The sequence below is a fragment of the Dreissena polymorpha genome, chromosome 10, assembly GCF_020536995.1.
Source record: "Dreissena polymorpha isolate Duluth1 chromosome 10, UMN_Dpol_1.0, whole genome shotgun sequence".
Taxonomy (NCBI): Eukaryota; Metazoa; Mollusca; class Bivalvia; order Myida; family Dreissenidae; genus Dreissena; species Dreissena polymorpha.
In genome coordinates, this window is record NC_068364.1 from 53,239,288 (window position 1) to 53,257,994 (window position 18,707).

At 34.9% G+C, this 18,707-nt stretch overlaps 1 protein-coding gene across 1 annotated transcript in view; it reads right to left on the reverse strand.

Moving 5' to 3' along the window:
• The window catches only part of LOC127847435 (dipeptidyl peptidase 4-like), a 37,687-nt gene that overhangs the window by 12,923 nt on the left and 6,057 nt on the right, over positions 1-18,707 (reverse strand). The window contains exons 2-13 of the mRNA XM_052379343.1: positions 14,399-14,513; positions 12,838-12,933; positions 11,600-11,697; positions 10,772-10,846; positions 10,438-10,490; positions 9,629-9,704; positions 8,599-8,728; positions 7,248-7,408; positions 6,266-6,360; positions 4,240-4,363; positions 3,255-3,293; positions 2,361-2,480 (exon numbers count right to left, since the gene is read on the reverse strand). Coding sequence (XP_052235303.1) covers positions 2,361-2,480; positions 3,255-3,293; positions 4,240-4,363; positions 6,266-6,360; positions 7,248-7,408; positions 8,599-8,728; positions 9,629-9,704; positions 10,438-10,490; positions 10,772-10,846; positions 11,600-11,697; positions 12,838-12,933; positions 14,399-14,513 — 1,182 coding nt within the window. The remainder of the gene's footprint in view (positions 1-2,360; positions 2,481-3,254; positions 3,294-4,239; positions 4,364-6,265; positions 6,361-7,247; positions 7,409-8,598; positions 8,729-9,628; positions 9,705-10,437; positions 10,491-10,771; positions 10,847-11,599; positions 11,698-12,837; positions 12,934-14,398; positions 14,514-18,707) is intronic.

Genomic DNA, 18,707 nt, shown 5'->3' on the forward strand with positions numbered 1-18,707 from the left:
CGAAGGGATTTTTGTGAGATATATTCTAAATATAACTAGATAGAACATCTGACCAAGTTTGGTGAATCTCGGATGAAAACTTCTTGAAAAAGAGAGCGCACGCAATACTCAATGTTTAAAACGCACTAAGTGACCCGGTGACCTAGTTTTTAACCCGGCAAGACCCATATCCGAACTTGACCTAGACATCATCTAGATACAACATCTGACCAAGTTTGGTGAAGATCGGATGAAAACAACTTGAATTAGAGATCGGACACTTAATACGGACCGACAGACAGACCGACCGACAGACCAACCGACAGACCGACAGACAAGCTCACTCCTATATACCCCCAAACTTCGTTTGGGGGGGGGGGAGTTATACAAATAAATATACTAGACATTCCTAATTTTGGAAATAAATTGATCTAATTAAGAAGGATGTGAGAACCCACTGACAAAAACGGGTTAACTCGGTATTCGAAAACAGTGTTATACTTTCCCACCTCGATGTCAATGTTTTCAACACATTATTCCGAATATTTACCAATCGCAAACATTTACACACCCTGAAGATTATAAGTATAGTTTCACCTTCGTATATTACCTGATACAAGAACAGTCTCACATAGATAAATAACACTGTATTTTATTTTCATAATTAATACAGTATTAACAACTTAACTTCATCCGAGACCTGATAATGTAAAACAAAAATCTTTAATACGTTTGTTCCGTGCTCTGTGAAAAAAAGGGGTTTAATATATGTGCGTAAAGTGTTGTTCCAGATTAGCCTGTGCACTCTCTGTCTAAACTGATTTTTTGCTGAGAAGAGACTTTCTGTAAACGAAAAATACCATAAAAGCAGAAAGTGTCGTCCCGTGCAGTCCGCACAGGCTAATCTGGGACTACACTTTACGCACATGCATTAAACCACTTTTTCACAGAGAACAGCCCATTTACATTTTGATCCCAAACCATGTTCTTATTTAAATGACTGCCATCAGCATTGGCAACACTGCTATGCATTCGCTTTGTGTATACAAAGTGATACACATCGAATAGTTGGGTGCGCATTCTAAGAAATATGTTGTCAATTTCGATGTACACAATACCAGGCTAGATGTAACAACAAAAGCAAATATAAAGATATGGTCTTAATCTTGTGGCCGGTTGGTGAAAAGTGTGCAACCAGTTCGGGACTCGATTCCGGGGCTACCCGCATACAATGCCTACTAAGCTAAACTCACCATCTTTCCACCAATCCCGCTTAATTTCGTTTCCTCCGGCGTTATTGGTGGAAAGATATTTGGCGGTACGGTTAGCTCAGTTGGGAGAGCACTCGCCTTGCAGGAGGGAGGTCCCGTGTGCGAGTCCCGAATTAGCTGCACACTTCTAACCACCAGACTACATTATGCTTTATTGTTATAGCATTGATAAGAGTGTCTTTGGTGAATACGCTTGTAAATACTATGTTGTGTCCGGTTTATGCAAAAAAAACAGTACTTTGTATTTTCGGTTTAGTTGTCAAACAATTTCTTTTATCTTTGTCAATAGTCCATGAGAGTTTGCTTCGTTATCCCACCACTAGATCCACGTTAATGAATACTTGCAGTGCATGGTCTAATTGAAGAGAAATCCCCCACAACAATGGCTACATATCCCCTTTGTTGAATTAATCGAAAACCGGTGGTAAGTCAGACATATATCTTAATTTTTATTAAAATACTTATATGCATTGCGCCTTCCCCCGGAACGTTCATTTCTCATATAACTTACCAATTTACGAATTTACCATTTAATAAAATGAAGTCAGTTTTTCGTTAATTTCATTGGCAATGCTTGATTCTTATAAAGCTTATATAAGTCACATTTTACTCAAGTCGACGAAATAATAAGTTTGAATAAGTATGTGCAAACAATTAAATAATAACGGGCCATTTTAAATAGTATTTTCAAAACCAATTAGGGTCACCGGAACTAGTACCTCAATGAACATACACATCTTACAATCTATTTTTCTGTACCCATCGACACGATGCTCAGTTTCTGATTCTCTTCAAGCAATTGGGTTCGGTATGGTTCGACACATTTCCTATTAAATTAAGGTTTATTCTTCCAATTCTGTGCACTGAACATACCACTCCCTGTCGGACACCCTAGTTATAATATTATTTAATAAATAATATAAACATTAATTGATTTTTGAAATAAATAATTTGTTATCTGTATAATTGTGGTGTAGTAAGTGTCCTTGTATGTTTATGTAGTCTGTCTCGTGCTTAAAAGATTGAATAAACTGTTACAATAATTTATATACTGGTAGTTTCTCCTGAATTTCAAGGTTGCTATATTTAATAAAGATATGAATATAACACCGTAATGTCGCTGTCGGAGTCAACCATGGCGATGTGCTGAAAGCTGCCGGCGGCGCCGTCGGTTTGCGGCAAGATAAGGAAGTACTTGCTACCATCCGGCTTGAACACCACGGATCGAAACTGTGTAGAAATAAAAATGAGGCTCCCTACGGGAAAACAGAGCTTAATGCAGGTTCTTTCAGTGTCGTTTAAAATTAGCATATGCAGTCTGCACAGGCTAATCAGGAACGATACATTCAGCTTTTTTCTTTTTCAGAAAGACTATTATAAGCAAAAATTTAATTTAGATGGAAAGTGACTTTCCTGATTAGCATGAGCAATCTGTAAAGAGTTAAAATCATTGTCACATTATTGTCTTTCGCTGTTAATAGTTGTTTGCCAGTGGTGCTGTTTGTTTTGTTTGGTTAACAAAAGGACACTAGGAAATAGTTTACATATAAATATACATTTGTGGAAATAATGAGTCAATAACATAACACCATTGAATCATTCGTTATAGTTATACTCAGCTGTGTTATTGCAGTTGATTTACGAGATTATAAATAATAAATATAAATAAATAATCTTTAAATTGTATTATCTTTTCAGCCCTATTCAACCGGGTTGCAGTCCACAAATAATTAATTCGTCACGAAGGTTCTTTAATATATCTATTCATACCATTCAGCATAAGCGTAATAACGGCGAGGCGATGACATTGTTATATCTGTGTTTGCGCCTTTAATGTCGGAAATCAGTAAAGAAGATTGCTCTAATTATATGAAACAAAACACCTTGATGCAGCTAAGCAATATTGGCGTGGTGCATAAGACACACTCAAATATTTAAATGTGCTTATGTAAGCAATAGCTATTTATTAGGCAGAATTTCATTTAGGAATAATTTATTTCTTACCAGGTCGACCCAACCCGTTGGTGATTCCACTCTCAAATTCTGGAATACAAAAAAAAACCTGAAATGTGCATATGAAAGCTCGACTCTATATGTGAAGTAAATTAAATCAATTTTGTAAAACACATCGAGGATATATGATATTGATAACCCATTAAAAAATACAATACTGCCATTGACCTTTTTTTAATCAAACTAGAGCCATTCGATCATATTTCCAACTTCGTTCAATCATTTCCGTTTTATGCTTGATTGCAAACATGTTTATCTTAAGTCATATCTAAACACGTATATGTTCTTTGTGAATGCAGCAGTAACGAAGCAACTATTTCGTAGTCGGCAACAATAACATTGTATACGTAAACACAGTCTAGACAGCAAATATGTGAATTATATTAAACAGATAATATTCAATACGCCAAGTTTATTAACGTGTTTTACATTTCTTTTTGATTGACATATTTGTGGAAGCCTTTTCATGCATGTTTGCAGCGAAGTCGAGTTGCAATATTACACACAAGTGCAACCTCTCCCAGACAACAATGACAATAAGAGATCAAGTTCTCTTTTTTTGTGTGTAATCCTTGATGTAATGTTATCGGCATGGTTTTATTTCCCATGCACATTTATTTTTTTACTATTTTATCATGTATGTAGATATGTTTTATCATGTTGTATCATTGTACTGAAATAAATCTATATATATTATAGAAAATCAAGAGGTTGCAAAATTATTGTTTTTTCTTTGAAATTTTGAACATTTAATATCGCTGCAACCAAAGATGATAGTTGATCGCTGAGTTTTGCAGATTATCATTTCAAAAATGTTTTTATAAATTCTTAAATGGCCGTTTAAACAAAACAGCATCACCTTTTTCTACATACTCATAGACACACGCGTTGTGGCTGTTTGAGAAAACCTAAGTTGTAAATGCCCAATATAAAATATGTTTTCAGTAAGAGCTAGGGCTAACATGTAATAAACTACCTTTTTGCACGTAGCTCCGTTAGCCTCGCATAGTGATAAAATGGACATGTTCTGCGCACGATTCATCCACGTGACCAGCACGTGACTTTCATCCTGCCACGTGACGGCAGTGAAGTAGTAATCGCTGAAAACAAGACGCTTTAATGATGGCATGCTAGTTACTTGGATTTGAATTAAAATACAATAATATTATAAGCACAAGTAGGTAAGTGACTGAATACCAGACGCGATTATAACGCCATGTCCGTGTTTTGTGCTGTTTTGGTTACGTAGTATATTGCCATGTCAATTTTTAATGGTTTGAAAACGCTCGAGAGGTCATTGTCGATCGGGTACTACTTTCATGTACAACGGGAACTCTTAAGTATTTTTACATGTACCCCGGGTACGGTGAATATACTTAAACGTACCCGGTCGATATTAGACTTTACCCGAGTTGTATTCTCGCCCAAAATGCGATGTCGTTAAACCCGCCATCGATTACCGTAAAACGATATTGTTTATCTTTAACAAACTTCTCTTTAAAAAACTGCATCAGTATGAGTTTTGATAATATAGAGGCCATTTAACAGAAAATGTGACATACATGTGAACATAATTATTTTTAAATAAAATAGCCGACAACGACCGATTTAGCGTTAAAATTCCCGAGAACATTTTAGTATATTTACCGTACCCGGGGTTATTGTAAGTATACTCAAGAGTAACCGGGGTAACTGTAAGTAGTACCCGTGCCGACAATGACCAATCGAGCTTTAATAACCGTTACTCCGAACCTCACTTCATCTAGTGAAGAATATTTTAACAATGCAATGTGATTCGTTTTGCAACTGGCACACATAAATGTTTACTCAACATATGTAATGTTATTAACATGTTTTAATCCGTTGATAAACGTGTTGAAAAAAATACTAGAACTGAAACAGCACGGATTATTAAAAAATGTTGAAGGCAACTTAAAGGGATCTTTTCACGCTTTGGTAAATTGACAAAATTGAAAAAAGTTGTTTCAGATTCGCAAATTTTCGTTTTAGTTATGATATTTGTGAGGAAACAGTAATACTGAACATTTACCATGGTCTAATATAGCCATTATATGCATCTTTTGACGATTTTAAAACCTAAAAATTATAAAGCGTTGCAACGCGAAACGATTGAATAATTTGGAGAGTTCTGTTTTTGTCGTTAAATTTTGTGAAACTACGAAGATTGCTTATATAAGGTATAAAATACTTCAAGTATATGTACTCGGCGGAATAGCTCAGTAGGCTAAAGCGTTTTTACTTCAGGACTCTGGCAGGACTCCAGGGGTCACTGGTTCGAAACCTAGTCCGGGCAATGTTCTTTTCCTTTTTTTAATTTTATTCTTGATTTTTTACTGGAGCTTTTACGATCCAATGTTTACATTTATCGATATAAAGCATTTAATGAATAAGTTAAAAAATGACAAAATCTGTGAAAAGGCCCCTTTAAAGCCACACGCCTTATTTTGCATAGTAAATTTAAGTATAAATAAGAAACATACTTTATCTATGCCAATTAGAATATATCTGGTGGTTACAAGGTAGAAATCCGTCTTTATTTGCGCTTTAAATCTTAAAAATAATCGCGTTTGTCAAAATTGACGTATACTTCTAGAAATCCTACTTTCGGTTTTAAAAGCGGTACCGTTTGAAAAATAATAAATTACTTGCTAACTAGGCTAAAGATTTAATTTTATCTATGCCAATTAGAATATTTCTGGTGGTTACAATGTAGAAATCCGCCTTTTTGCGCTTTAAAACTTAAAAATAATCGCGTTTGTCGAAATGGACGTTTACGTATTGAAATCCTACTTTCGATTTTAAAATTGAAAAAAAAATTTACATACTAGCTAGGCTATAGATTTAATGACAATTTTGCACACTTTCAAATTACATCTATATGTATTGATTAACATGTTATTCATTCCAAGGTGGGTGGCTTTAATGGGGCATCAGTTTGTATAGGCATGATACATCTAATTAACATGGGTAATAATATTTACATGTTTTTGATCTCAGTTGGAACCGGAATCGTTGATGTGGCGTTAGAAATTAAATGGACGACCTTTAGCGCTACCTTCGGGTTTGGCGTTCCTGGCTGAAAACAAAGTCCTAAATAATGTGTGCTCACACTAATGTATACGGCATGTGATATGAAACAGAGGGTGTAATCACGGGATTATCAGATAACGACGTCCATGCCGAGGCAGGCAGTTTTCGCCGTTTTATACCCTTTATTACTTGTATTTTTATTTTGTTTAATTCCGCTGCATTTCCAGCCATATTAGCAAGAAAGTTACTGGCGTTTATTTACTAGTAATATTCGCTCTACATCACGACTTTACTCGCTGTGATTTTTTTTAGAAGGATGACCTAATTAGGGCTCCACTAAGAACATGTGCGTGGATCAAAGTCGAGATATAAAGCAAATTTAAATATGCAATAAACACTTATCACGTTTTAACTGATATGGCTGGAAAGTGATCGTCATTTAAAAATAAACAAACGTGATACAGGGTATGTAAACGGAGAACAAGAGCTGTCTCGGCAATTACGTCGCCATCTTGACTACTATTATCACGTGATTACCCCATCTGTGAAATGTTACACTGTTATATGTAGATATGTATTAAGTTCCCATTAAACGGAAAATTGCTAATACTATTCTGTGTACAGTCGGTTGTTATAACAATAGCGAAAGTTCACGTTAAGTTTTTGTCATCAAATAGGCGACACAGAATAATTATTGATATAGATCTAGATCGAATTGAGATCTTTGATTTGAACACAAACATCTCAAACTTATTAGTATGAACTAATTTGTATTGTTATACTAAAGAACATTATTGGCTAATATTGAAATATTGATTCAACTGGTACACACACGAAACTTGAAAGCCAACCTGACGATTTTAAGCATCATTCCTCCAAACCACAAACTTATTTTTTAAACATTATATTGTTTAACATTTCGAAAAACCTCACCTTCGGATAGGCAAGATGTTCAGTTCTGCCAAATTCGTCTCCAGTGGCGTCATACATCGCAATTTCGTACGTCATCACATCTCTGTCGTCAAAAGAGGCGTAAAGGATATACGAGCCGTCGGGAGAGAACCAGAAGGCCGAATTGGAACGCAGTATTTCCTCTGCAAGTAAGAACACCAAACCTTAAAAGATTTAAATCCACTTACAATAGGCTACTTTTAATTCAGACATAAAGAATAAGTGAATATTCGATACACGGTGGAGAAATATGCTCGCTCGAGTGAACTCATACGTGGCCTTGATTTCTGAGCGACATTAAACCGTTGACGTTGTTTTAAATTTCACTAGTTTTGTTAAGCCTATTTATTTAAGCTCGATTGCATAGAAAGCCTAAGGCTTGTTTGCAACGATCTCGAGTCTGTTTCCTGGGTGTCTATGGGGGAGATCGAAAGAACGCTCCCACAGTGGGGATCGAACCCGTGACCACCATATCCACTACGCCACGGCGACCTAAGCTGTTAACTAGCTGTTAATAAGCCTTTTCACTATTTATATCATTCCTATATAATCAAAGTATGGTTCATAAGAATGAAAACACATATTTGGTAACTAAGCTGTAAAGCTTTAAATACATACTTTTAACATTGTATAAAAAGGAATGAAAAGTCAATTATGTATGTATTGAGTTACGTACATTACAATTTATTGAAACCAATATAGCACAGCATAAAATATTTGTAAATATTTACATACACTGTCTGATGCTTCCCAGTGACTTTACATTTAATATGGTTCTCTCTTATACTATAATTCGAATCCAAAGTTAATGGCTATACTCTTCATCCGGCATTGTGTACACACCGGTCTTACTGACCTGTGTACTAACGCGAAAGGAATTGTGGGTAGCACTTCTTTTACGAGTGAAAAGTGAAAGCGAAAGCATGTCAGGTAATCGTGCTTCTGATAATCGCTATCAGTCTTTATAGAGATTCAAAATCACATTTTAACATAATTAAATAACATTGCTTTAAACAACATTACGTTTAAAACACACAATAAATAACGATTTTTCTTTCATTATTAACATTTTCATTCCTACGCAGAACTACTTTGGCGGAAGCATTATTCCCCAAACCAGGGGAATGTGATGCGTCTTAGCCTTGAGGTGACAATAACGTAGTGACGTCACCATCTATGTATAGAATGCTTCATCCGGTATATTCACAAGCAGCGTCTGCATTAAACCAAAATACTAGTAATACCATATTACCATCGAACCTTCAACATATGCAAGCGTTTCAATACAATTTCGTCATCTAAGTACCTTACGTTCACTACAAATTAACCGTACCCTCATAAACCCAATCTGGGACGCCGTTGAAGATTCTCTCGATGTCTTCAAAGCCACCAAATGTGAGCTTAATAACATCTCTGCGTGTTGGGTCCCGCATATAGTAAAGGTCGTTGTATTGCACGAAAACCTGGGTTAGAAAACTAACGTATATAGATACAGCAGTGACGCGGTATTGAATCAACACCTAGGTAAGATACAGCAGTGACGTGATATTGCACGGAAACCTGGGTCAGAAACCTAACGTTTATAGATACAGCAGTGACGCGGTAATGAATCAACACCTAGGTTAGAAAACTAACGAATATAGATACAGCAGTGACGTGGTATTGAATCAACACATGGTTCACACAAATAATGTACATAGATACAGCAGTGACGTTGTATTGAATCAACACCTAGGTCAGAAAACTAACGTACATAGATACAGCAGTAACATTGTATTGAATCAACACCTGCGTCAGAAAAATATTGTATATATTTACAGCAGTGAAATGGTATTGAATCAGCACCTGGGTCAGAAAAATAACGCATAAAGTAAAGGTCGTTGTATTGCACCAGCAACTGGGTCAGAAAGCTAAAGTATATACCAGTAAATTAAGCAGTGACGTATTGAATGAAAATCTGAGTCTCAACGCATGATGGAAGTAAAATTGGTAGAACAAGCGCTGATGAAGGCTACTTGTTGAAAAGAGACCACATGATGACCAATATTATTATTATATATCTGTGTGCAAGAAATGCTTAATTCAATGGAAAAACGAAATTGTCTCAAATAAACGAATACCCGAAGAAGTGAAAATTAATGAAATACATGACTGGCATTGCGAATCGGAATAAAGTATATCGATTTTGTACTTGTCGAGCAAATCCAACATAACATGAATATGCAAATATATTAAATTAGTTATTACTTTAAGTTCAAAATGTATTACCTAATTATATTCTATTCAGATTGGCTTTATGTCGTGTAGTGCTAGGTATTTACACGGTTAAGTGATGCAAATCCACACATAAACATACAACTTACCAAACTATGCCCGACCGGGGACCAACTCACCGTCTGAAACTGGTCTCCATGGACCCCGACAAGGCTATGTGATTGTCTTCAAACGTAACATTTACGTATTAAAAATTAAAACAAAATGCGAAAATATGTTTTCTAAAAGTAAATTATGTTATAAATGTATAGTCTTTACACGATTGCGCCGTGTTTTACTTATATATCAAGCATCACATTTGCGTTAGGATTAATTTTATCCATATAATGAATGCACAGACGAAACAGAAAACAAATTTGTGTACATTCAGCTTAAATCAATGTCAAACATAAGGTTTTGTTATTTTGAACTAATGTTGTTCATTGTAATTACCAATATAAAACCACCATTAACCCGTTTATGCCTAGTGTCCAGAAAAGGCCTTGGCAAACAGCGTAGACCCAGATGCCGCGTCTCATCAGGGTCTGCGATGTTTGCTTAAATGTTTTCTGTAAGAAATATTCTAAATATAGAAATGAATATACTGAACATCCCTAATGTTGGAACTAAATTGATCCAATTTAGAAGAATGGGAGAGTCCACTAGGCATAAATGGGTTAACAATGAGACACAAACCCCAACATCAACTACCTAATCTCAAGATTGACTTTGACTTCTTAATGCTGTACCCGTTACTATTCACATTTAGTTACTTTTTCGAAAACATGTATACAAGGTATTTCATTTGAATATATAAGCTAATGAATATTAATAAAAGAATATAAATATTTTAAGCAATATTTTATCACTAGATGTCTTATAGCAAACGCGTTTAGAAAAAGGATTCAACTCTTCTTACTTCGTGGTTATATTGATGACTTTATACTTGGATAATGTGGAATGTCGGTAAACCTGCAATACATATGATTTACATGGTACGAATATACGCTTTTTTGGTCGCCAAGTTGTTTTATATGTTAAAACACTTATATATTAACCATTATTATCCAATCACAAAATACATTTGTATTCGAAGGTAAGGCGATTATATGTAGAACGGATGATACGAAAAATACATGTATATACCAGGCCATAACGCTACATGAATAACTCCATTGAACTGTGCATATTTAAAATATTTGGTAAATACATTAGCATTGAATAAATGCATTAGAATGGCTCACACAACTCACGTTATAAATGTTATACTGGAAAAGGGCGAACATCCCATCGGCGGATATGCTGAACTGATCTGTATTCAATCCTTTCTAAAATGAATATGCATGCGTTTTTTTCCACGGAATTAAAGGAATGTAGAAGGATATATCATCATAGAAAAATAGCGAAATAAAGTTAGCAATAATGTTAGATTTTGATATAATTAGATTGCGTGAGTGAGTGAATGAGTAAGTAAATGAATGAGTAAATTATTAAGTGAGTGATTGAGTGTGTGTTAGTGTGTGAGTGCGTGTGTAAGTGAGTGAGTGACTGACTAAGTGTATGAGGGAGTAAGAAAGGTGTGTGTCTTTTCGTGTGAGCGTGTTAGTGAGTGAGCGATTGACTAACTGAGTAAGTATGTGAGCGAGTGAAAGAGAGTGTGTGTGCTTGGCGAGTGACAGAGTGAGTAGATTGTTATAAAACATTCAACATTACGTACAATCAAACAATTATTTGCTAAATATGTAAAATAGTTAGAATTACTAAATCGTCATTTCCAAAGCAGTGTGAGTGAATTCTATAGCGACTAGATGTTGCTAATGATCATGTTCACTCTTGTGTAATATTTTCCTTCGCGAACACGTTTGATGAATGAAACGTATTTCGACCTGCTAAACATTTATGATTTTCAGGGAACGTTTTGGGTAAATGGCCACATCTTTAATCTTTGTCATGTTTAAAGCTGGATTTATGTATTGTCATGCACTGTATAGGCTATTGATCACTCAACAATTGCTCTCCCAATAATGTTGCTTGAGTTTCAGTGGTCGCATACACAAAAACATTAACGTTAGGTTACTTACGAATGACGAATTATCAAACAGAGGCTGCGTTATGTTTGCCTTGCAATCATACTTGTAGACGCCGCCATCTCTGGATCGATACAAAAATGCATCCTCGCCTATAATAGGAAAGCATAACCATTTCACAAATACATGTAAACATACAAATGAGAAACACTACATGCGTCTTAAACTTTAAAAAATATACGCTTACAGCCCGCCAAATACGCCGTTTTCTGTAAATAAATGTCTGTGAATGTGCATTAAACAATTCAGTTTGTGAGTTTTGCGTATACAGTAGGTCACGCGTCTTTATTGGAGAAGACTTTTTGGTACTGAATCGCAAAATTAATACACATTATCTGAGTATGAAAGAACAAGACAAACTGTTTCTATTCATATTCGACCTAAACTTAAAAGTGTTTGTATATAAATCAGACGAACAGTAATGGGTGTTCCGTTAAGCGACGCGACTTAACTCAAATCGTCTCGTGAACAGCTAATGGGAGCGTCATAAATATTTAAAAAAAAATACGCATACTAATTACTTAAAGGGATCTTTTCACGGTAAGTTAAATTGACAAAATTGAAAAAAGTTGTTTCAGATTCGCAAATTTTCGTTTTAGCTATGATATTTGTGAGGAAACAGTATTACTGAACATTTACCATAGTCCAATATAGCCATTATATGTATCGTTTGACGATTTGAAAACCTAAAAATTATAAAGCGTTGCAACGCGAATAATTTGGAGAGTTCTGTTGTTGTCGTTTAAATTTACGAAACTACGAAGATTGCTTATATAAGGTATACAATACTTAAACTGTATATACCCGGCGGAATAGCCGAGAGGGCTAATGCGTTTGTACTTCAGACTTTCTCCAGGACTCCGGGGGTCACTGGTTTTAAGATCCAATGTTTACATTTATCAATGTAAAGCATTTAATGACAAACTTCAAAATATGCCAAAATCTGTGAAAAGGCCCCGTTAAAACTTTGTAAATTCAATAATTACTTTTACAACAGAGAAGTCGACCGGCACCCATGCAGTATGAATGAGATAAGCTCTTAGGCAATTTTATGAGCATTCAATCGTATACATCAGCCATCGTGTGTGGATTTTTTTTGATATTTCAAATGATTACAATTCCATCAAACGTATTCAATTCATACATTTCAAAGTTGTCATGTATGCTTGAATACATGTCCATTTGTTATAATTTATTGCAAATATTTGAGAATCTCGATACTGCAATCTTACCTTTAATCATGGTAGGATTGAACGTTTTTGGTTCATATTCGCCTTTGATGAATCCCCTAAAGTCTAGCTTCTTCTTTACAATCTCATCCACCGTCTCTGTTAACAGTTAACGGATATTAAGAACGAAGTTGATCATTGAATCGAAGAATATTGTATCCGTTGTAATCAGCATAAGTGATTTACCAATCATCTTGCACGCATTATTAAAATAATAATACTGTAATGTCGGTGTATTGAACAACGTTGAAGTACATCTAATACACGCAGTAATCACGTCATTTTGCTAATATGCATGAAGCCATTTGGTGTTTAGCGTGGTCTTCAACCACGTTCATTTCATTACTTACTACATTAACACAGGAACACTAGGAATGTGATGAGATTGATAGCAGTACAAGTACTTGTTTAATACGGTTAAGTCTATTTACTGGGGACAAAAGCCTTAACCACTTGTAAAAGAACGTAGCTGCGGTCCTCTTAAAAAAACTTATGTGTTCAATACTTACATGACATGCTTTATATATATATAGGATGATATTGAAACTTATAAATACATTGTATGTAAAGCAGTGCAAAGTTTTTTTTATAGTTATTTGTAAATATAGCTCTCGTGATATAAATGTCGTGATCAAACAACTAGACTTATTACTCTGGTCATAAAATATGAGAGATGTTTTTTCAATACGAAATATCCCAAACATATCAACCAAATACAACTGCTGGCGCGGCGACAAGCCAACTTCATTAACATTAAATCCAAACTCTCACGAACATATTTGTCGTAGTAACATTCTGAGGACATAACATAAGAGGTCAAGTTCAATTTACTATTTAGTTGATTCGTTGGTGCCCTTTCTTCAAGCAAGTGTTACATATTGGCCGTGCTCTGTGAATTGGGGGTTATACACGTTCATAAAGTGTCGTCCCGACTTAGCCTATACCATCTGCACAGGCTAATCAGGGACGACACTGTCCACCTAAACTGGTTGTTCGCAAAGAAGGATCTTCCTTTAAACGAAAAATGCAATAAAAGAGGAAAGTGTCGTCCTTTATTAGCCTGTGCGGACTGCACACACAGCGATGCTCATCAATTTGTACAAAGGAGCTTGGCTTTTATCCTTACCGATTGTACAGAAAAGTATATGAACTACTGTTGATAGTGTCCATCAGATTGGCTATTGATAGGCTATCTTAACGTGACCTGATGCAATCGGCTTCGATATCGACCAAACAATTCTTAGACTTATCTTAGACTTAAGAATAAGAAAACAGAATATTCGTTTAATAAACAAATTAAAGAGGGGCTTCAATTTTGCGTAAAACTTGGAATTCATCACCTCTAACAACACATAAGTTGTTATGGACATTGTGGATTTCAGACAGGACATTGGTATCCTATTCATATCATAATTGAGAATGTTCTCCGGGATCTAAGTATTTTTTTTTAATTTTGAAGTATAAGAATCGGGTCGGTGAATACGAGCCCTCATCCAGTCAACTGATAGTATAAAACGACCTACAGTTTTTAGTTTATTTATAAATGGTAATCAATCATCCTTACTCGGTGTTACCAGTATGGTTGCAGTAACTATCAAGGCGATCACCGTCAAGATTACCAGAAGTGCAATGATGATGCCTCGCCAGTTCCTTTTCTCTTGGGTTTTACCCACCAGTTCCTTAAAATAGATAAAATATACGATTATTTTGTAATTAACTATAATATAAATTACAGAACCATAATCATATTAGTGATTTTGTGCATAATAAACATTCATTTCACCACTATCATAATGACCCAATTCATATTGTCTTCAATGTCCCCTTCATTGACATATTTATTATCGACAAAATCACTCAAATCAGCACATGCTCATCATGATAGTCATCATTATTTTCATCGTCTTTGGCAATGTACTCTTTCGTGCATTATAAGTATGTATATATCATCATATAAAAAGTCTCAATCATAAATAACATTATCATAATCGTCATAGTTGCCGTCTGTGTCGTCCTGATGTTTCTCATTGGCATCTCTGTCTTTTGCAGAGTTGGTACCATTTAACAAAACTTCTCATTCCTCTGTATGCATTAAATTGTCTTAATAGTCGCTGAAAGCACTGGAGCGGCCATTCCAATTTAACATTGATAAAATATACAAGAGCTTTATAGCAGATAAAATAACACCCACTTTGTGTTATTGTTTGCGGAGTAAGGACATCGTCTACATTTTGTTTCTTACCTAGCTTATGAATATTTTAGATTTGGAAAGATCAACATTTAATTTTTATTTTCTTGTCATCAAAGAATCCACGGTTGTTGTCGGACACAATTGAAATTATAACTTGCATTTAGCAGTAGTCGGCGTTTAGCCGTCTCCCAACTTCAAAGGTTAAGGTCACAACTACATGTCAAAGGTCATATTTGAGAATGTGTGGAAATCCGTGCCGATTATACACACGTCTTGTTATGTCCTATTGTTGAGTATGATATCCTTAGATTCAAAGAGAATGTAATTTACATATTATATCTGTACATCATATATACAAGTACTGAGCAAAAGCAGTGTGGAATTCAAACATTTGGAATTACGAATACCGATCCGTACCATTTTATCGATTAGGCATCGTTTTCAATTATATGAGCATTCGGCCTATGGTCAGGATAATGTATATTGGATATAGACATCACAGCGATATATACCATGTCTTTTACAAACAAGCTTAATGTTGCATCGCGAGGACAAAATAATGTGCGCGACACATAATCAATACATTTCTGTCGTGAATTCCTCGGCGGGGAAAATCTTGCACACTGCGGCTAAACGCTATTTTAAGATCAATGTTAACTGAAATGACATGTTCACCATGAAATAAGATGTTAACTGGGATAACCGAAGCATTGCATGTGCTGAACACGAAACACAGCGACCTTTGTTCATAGGCAAAAAGCTTACTTGCTGTACATATTTAGGATCTGGCACGAGTTGTCATATCATATCATATTTTGTTAAACGACTTCAGGAATTTTGTTATTAAGCGAAACTTTGACGAGCTAACTCAAGAATTTACTGGACGAGTTTAGTAAAATATGGTATGAAATGACAACGAGTGTCAGATCTTTTTTATTACATGCTTTTAAATGAGCAAATTAAATAAATATTTACGCAAACTTAATGGCAAATCCCAAATGTTGTTTACATTTCGTGACGTAATTTGGCGTTGCAACGTCATTTCAGCGAAATAACAAAATGCGATTTGTCTATCAAAAGAAAACGCTTAAAAAGTATATTACACATGTGTAAGAAAAAAAAATTCGTAATGGTTATATTACGTGGGAAACAGGGTATGGCATGTGATAAAAAGATATTTTGATGATCATATATGAAGTTGAAATGCTGCTCATCTATTAAGCAGTTGATTCAACAGTTGTTTTAACAAATATTCTCGAAATCAGGTTTTTTAATTTGTAATTCTTTAATATCTTGACATATATATTTGGCATATTTTCATTTGAAATTCAATACGTAGATATCGTGGCATCAACGCTTGATGCGAAATATTCAGTCTTAAAGGGGCCGTCAATCAGATTTACGAAAAAAGAAAAGTTCTAAAACACGGTATTTTTTACAATTATTTTTTTAATTGATTAAACTATCATGACGGGTATATAACATTACTTGAAAAAAGTTCATATTTTCAGTATATTCGGTAATAAAATTTCGTGATGTTACATCGAAAGTACATCGCGAAAATAGGTGACATAACGGTATAAACACTATAAAAAACGCAAGTAGATTGATCATTTTATATATATAAAATATACAATTCACTGCGCATGCACAATTTGCATTCCTGGATTTAGCACGTGACGATGATGATCAATCTACTTGCGTTATTTATAGTTAACTGGTAGTTACCTGGTACACATAACCAGTAAAAGTTTATTACCGAAAAACTGAAAATATGAAAACTTAACAACTTTTTAAAGAAATGTAATATACAAGTCGTGATATTGTAATCAATATAAACTAGTAATTGTAAACAAAATACGTTATTTTAAAACTTGTTGACGGCCCCTTTAATATCTTCAGAGTAATGCGTTCATTCTGATAACAATTTATTCATATTGGGACATAAACTGGAATGTATTTATTAATAACCAGGTCGCTAATCGTATACTGTTTTGTTCTTTTATATCCACTTGACCCAATCTAAAGTCTCAACTGCTATTCCAATAAGGATATCAATCACGGTTAAGCAGTAAATAAGTTATTAATGCAATCACGGATCGGAGATAAAACCGATATTGACAAGATTTTTCTGGTGTTTGACTTCACTAGCCATTGTGACGTTATCCATATTCCGTAAATGGAACTCTCATAAGTATGTTTATACCATATTGTAAACAGGTCTTATTAGGTCTTAGTTATGGTTCAGTTTAGGAGGTATGTAGAGAGCAATCAAATATGATATTCATCTAGTAACGGTATTATCTGTAAAGTATGTTGGGCCAATAGGGTAATTTACAAAAAAAACAACAAGAAACATATTTTTGCATCACGTATTTGTTAAAAGAGAGTTTATTTGGAAATACATAAGGCTTTCAGCACAGAAGTACACTAATGGTTAGCATACTCTATATTCTTTAAGTGTTTCATGTCGCACATGAAAGAAAAAGACAATATTCGGCCAACTTTCAGAGCATAAATTCTACTATAATGCTATAAATGATTGTTTTATACCTTAGAAACTTCATAATATTAACCCATTTATGCCTAGCGTCTAGAAAAAAGGCCTTGGCAAACAGCGTAGACCCAGATGAGACGCCGCTTGATGCGGCGTCTTATCAGGGTCTTTGCTGTTTGCTTGAAGGAATTTCTGTAAAAATATTCTAAATATAGAAATAAATATACCAGACATCCCTTATTTTGGAAATAACTTGATCCAATTTAGAAGGATGGGAGAGTCCACTAGGCATAAATGGATTAAATTTTAAAATCTTACCGTAGAAAAATAGTTCTGCAAGTTAGTCATCAAATCCGTTTAATATCCCGTAACTAGGGTCATTTCTATCTCAGTTTGGACATCCCGTAACTAGGGTCATCTCTAACTCAGTTTGGACACCCCTTAACTAGGGTCATCTCTATCTCAGTTTGGACATCCCTTAACTAGGGTCATCTCTGACTTAGTTTGGACATCTCTTAACTAGGGTCGTCTCTATCTCAGTTTGGACATCCCTTAACTAGGGTCATCTCTATCTCAGTTTGGACATCCTTTAACTAGGGTCATCTCTATCTCAGTTTGGACATCCCGTTACTAGGGTCATCTCTATCTCAGTTTGGAAATCCCGTAACTAGGGTCATATCTACCTCAGTTTGGACATCCCTTAACTAGGGTCATCTCTATCTCAGTTTGGACATCGCGTAACAAGGGTCATCTCTTACTCAGTTTGGACATCCCATATCTAAGGTTACCTTTAACACAGCCACGTGAATTATCTACATTATTTACAGTAGTATGCGTTAAGGTAGGCAACTTTCAAATTTTAAGAATAATTCATTTCGTATATTAATGTGTTGTATCGTATATTTAGATACGAGCCACATCGGTTGCGTTCCTGATATTAGTTGTATTTACAAATGATCTCACAGCCCGAATCGGTTGGAAATATATTTAACCAACTATATCATGTATGATTGTGTGGTCAAAGTGCTTTCTGCATTAATGTATCCAACTTTCTCGTGCCATTCATATTTATCAATGACATAATGTTGTCTCGTTCTGTTTGAAAATATACACGACATAATACTGTCTAGTTAATTATAGAGCCACGATCAAAATCATTATATCCATCACAGTAAACTGTAACTA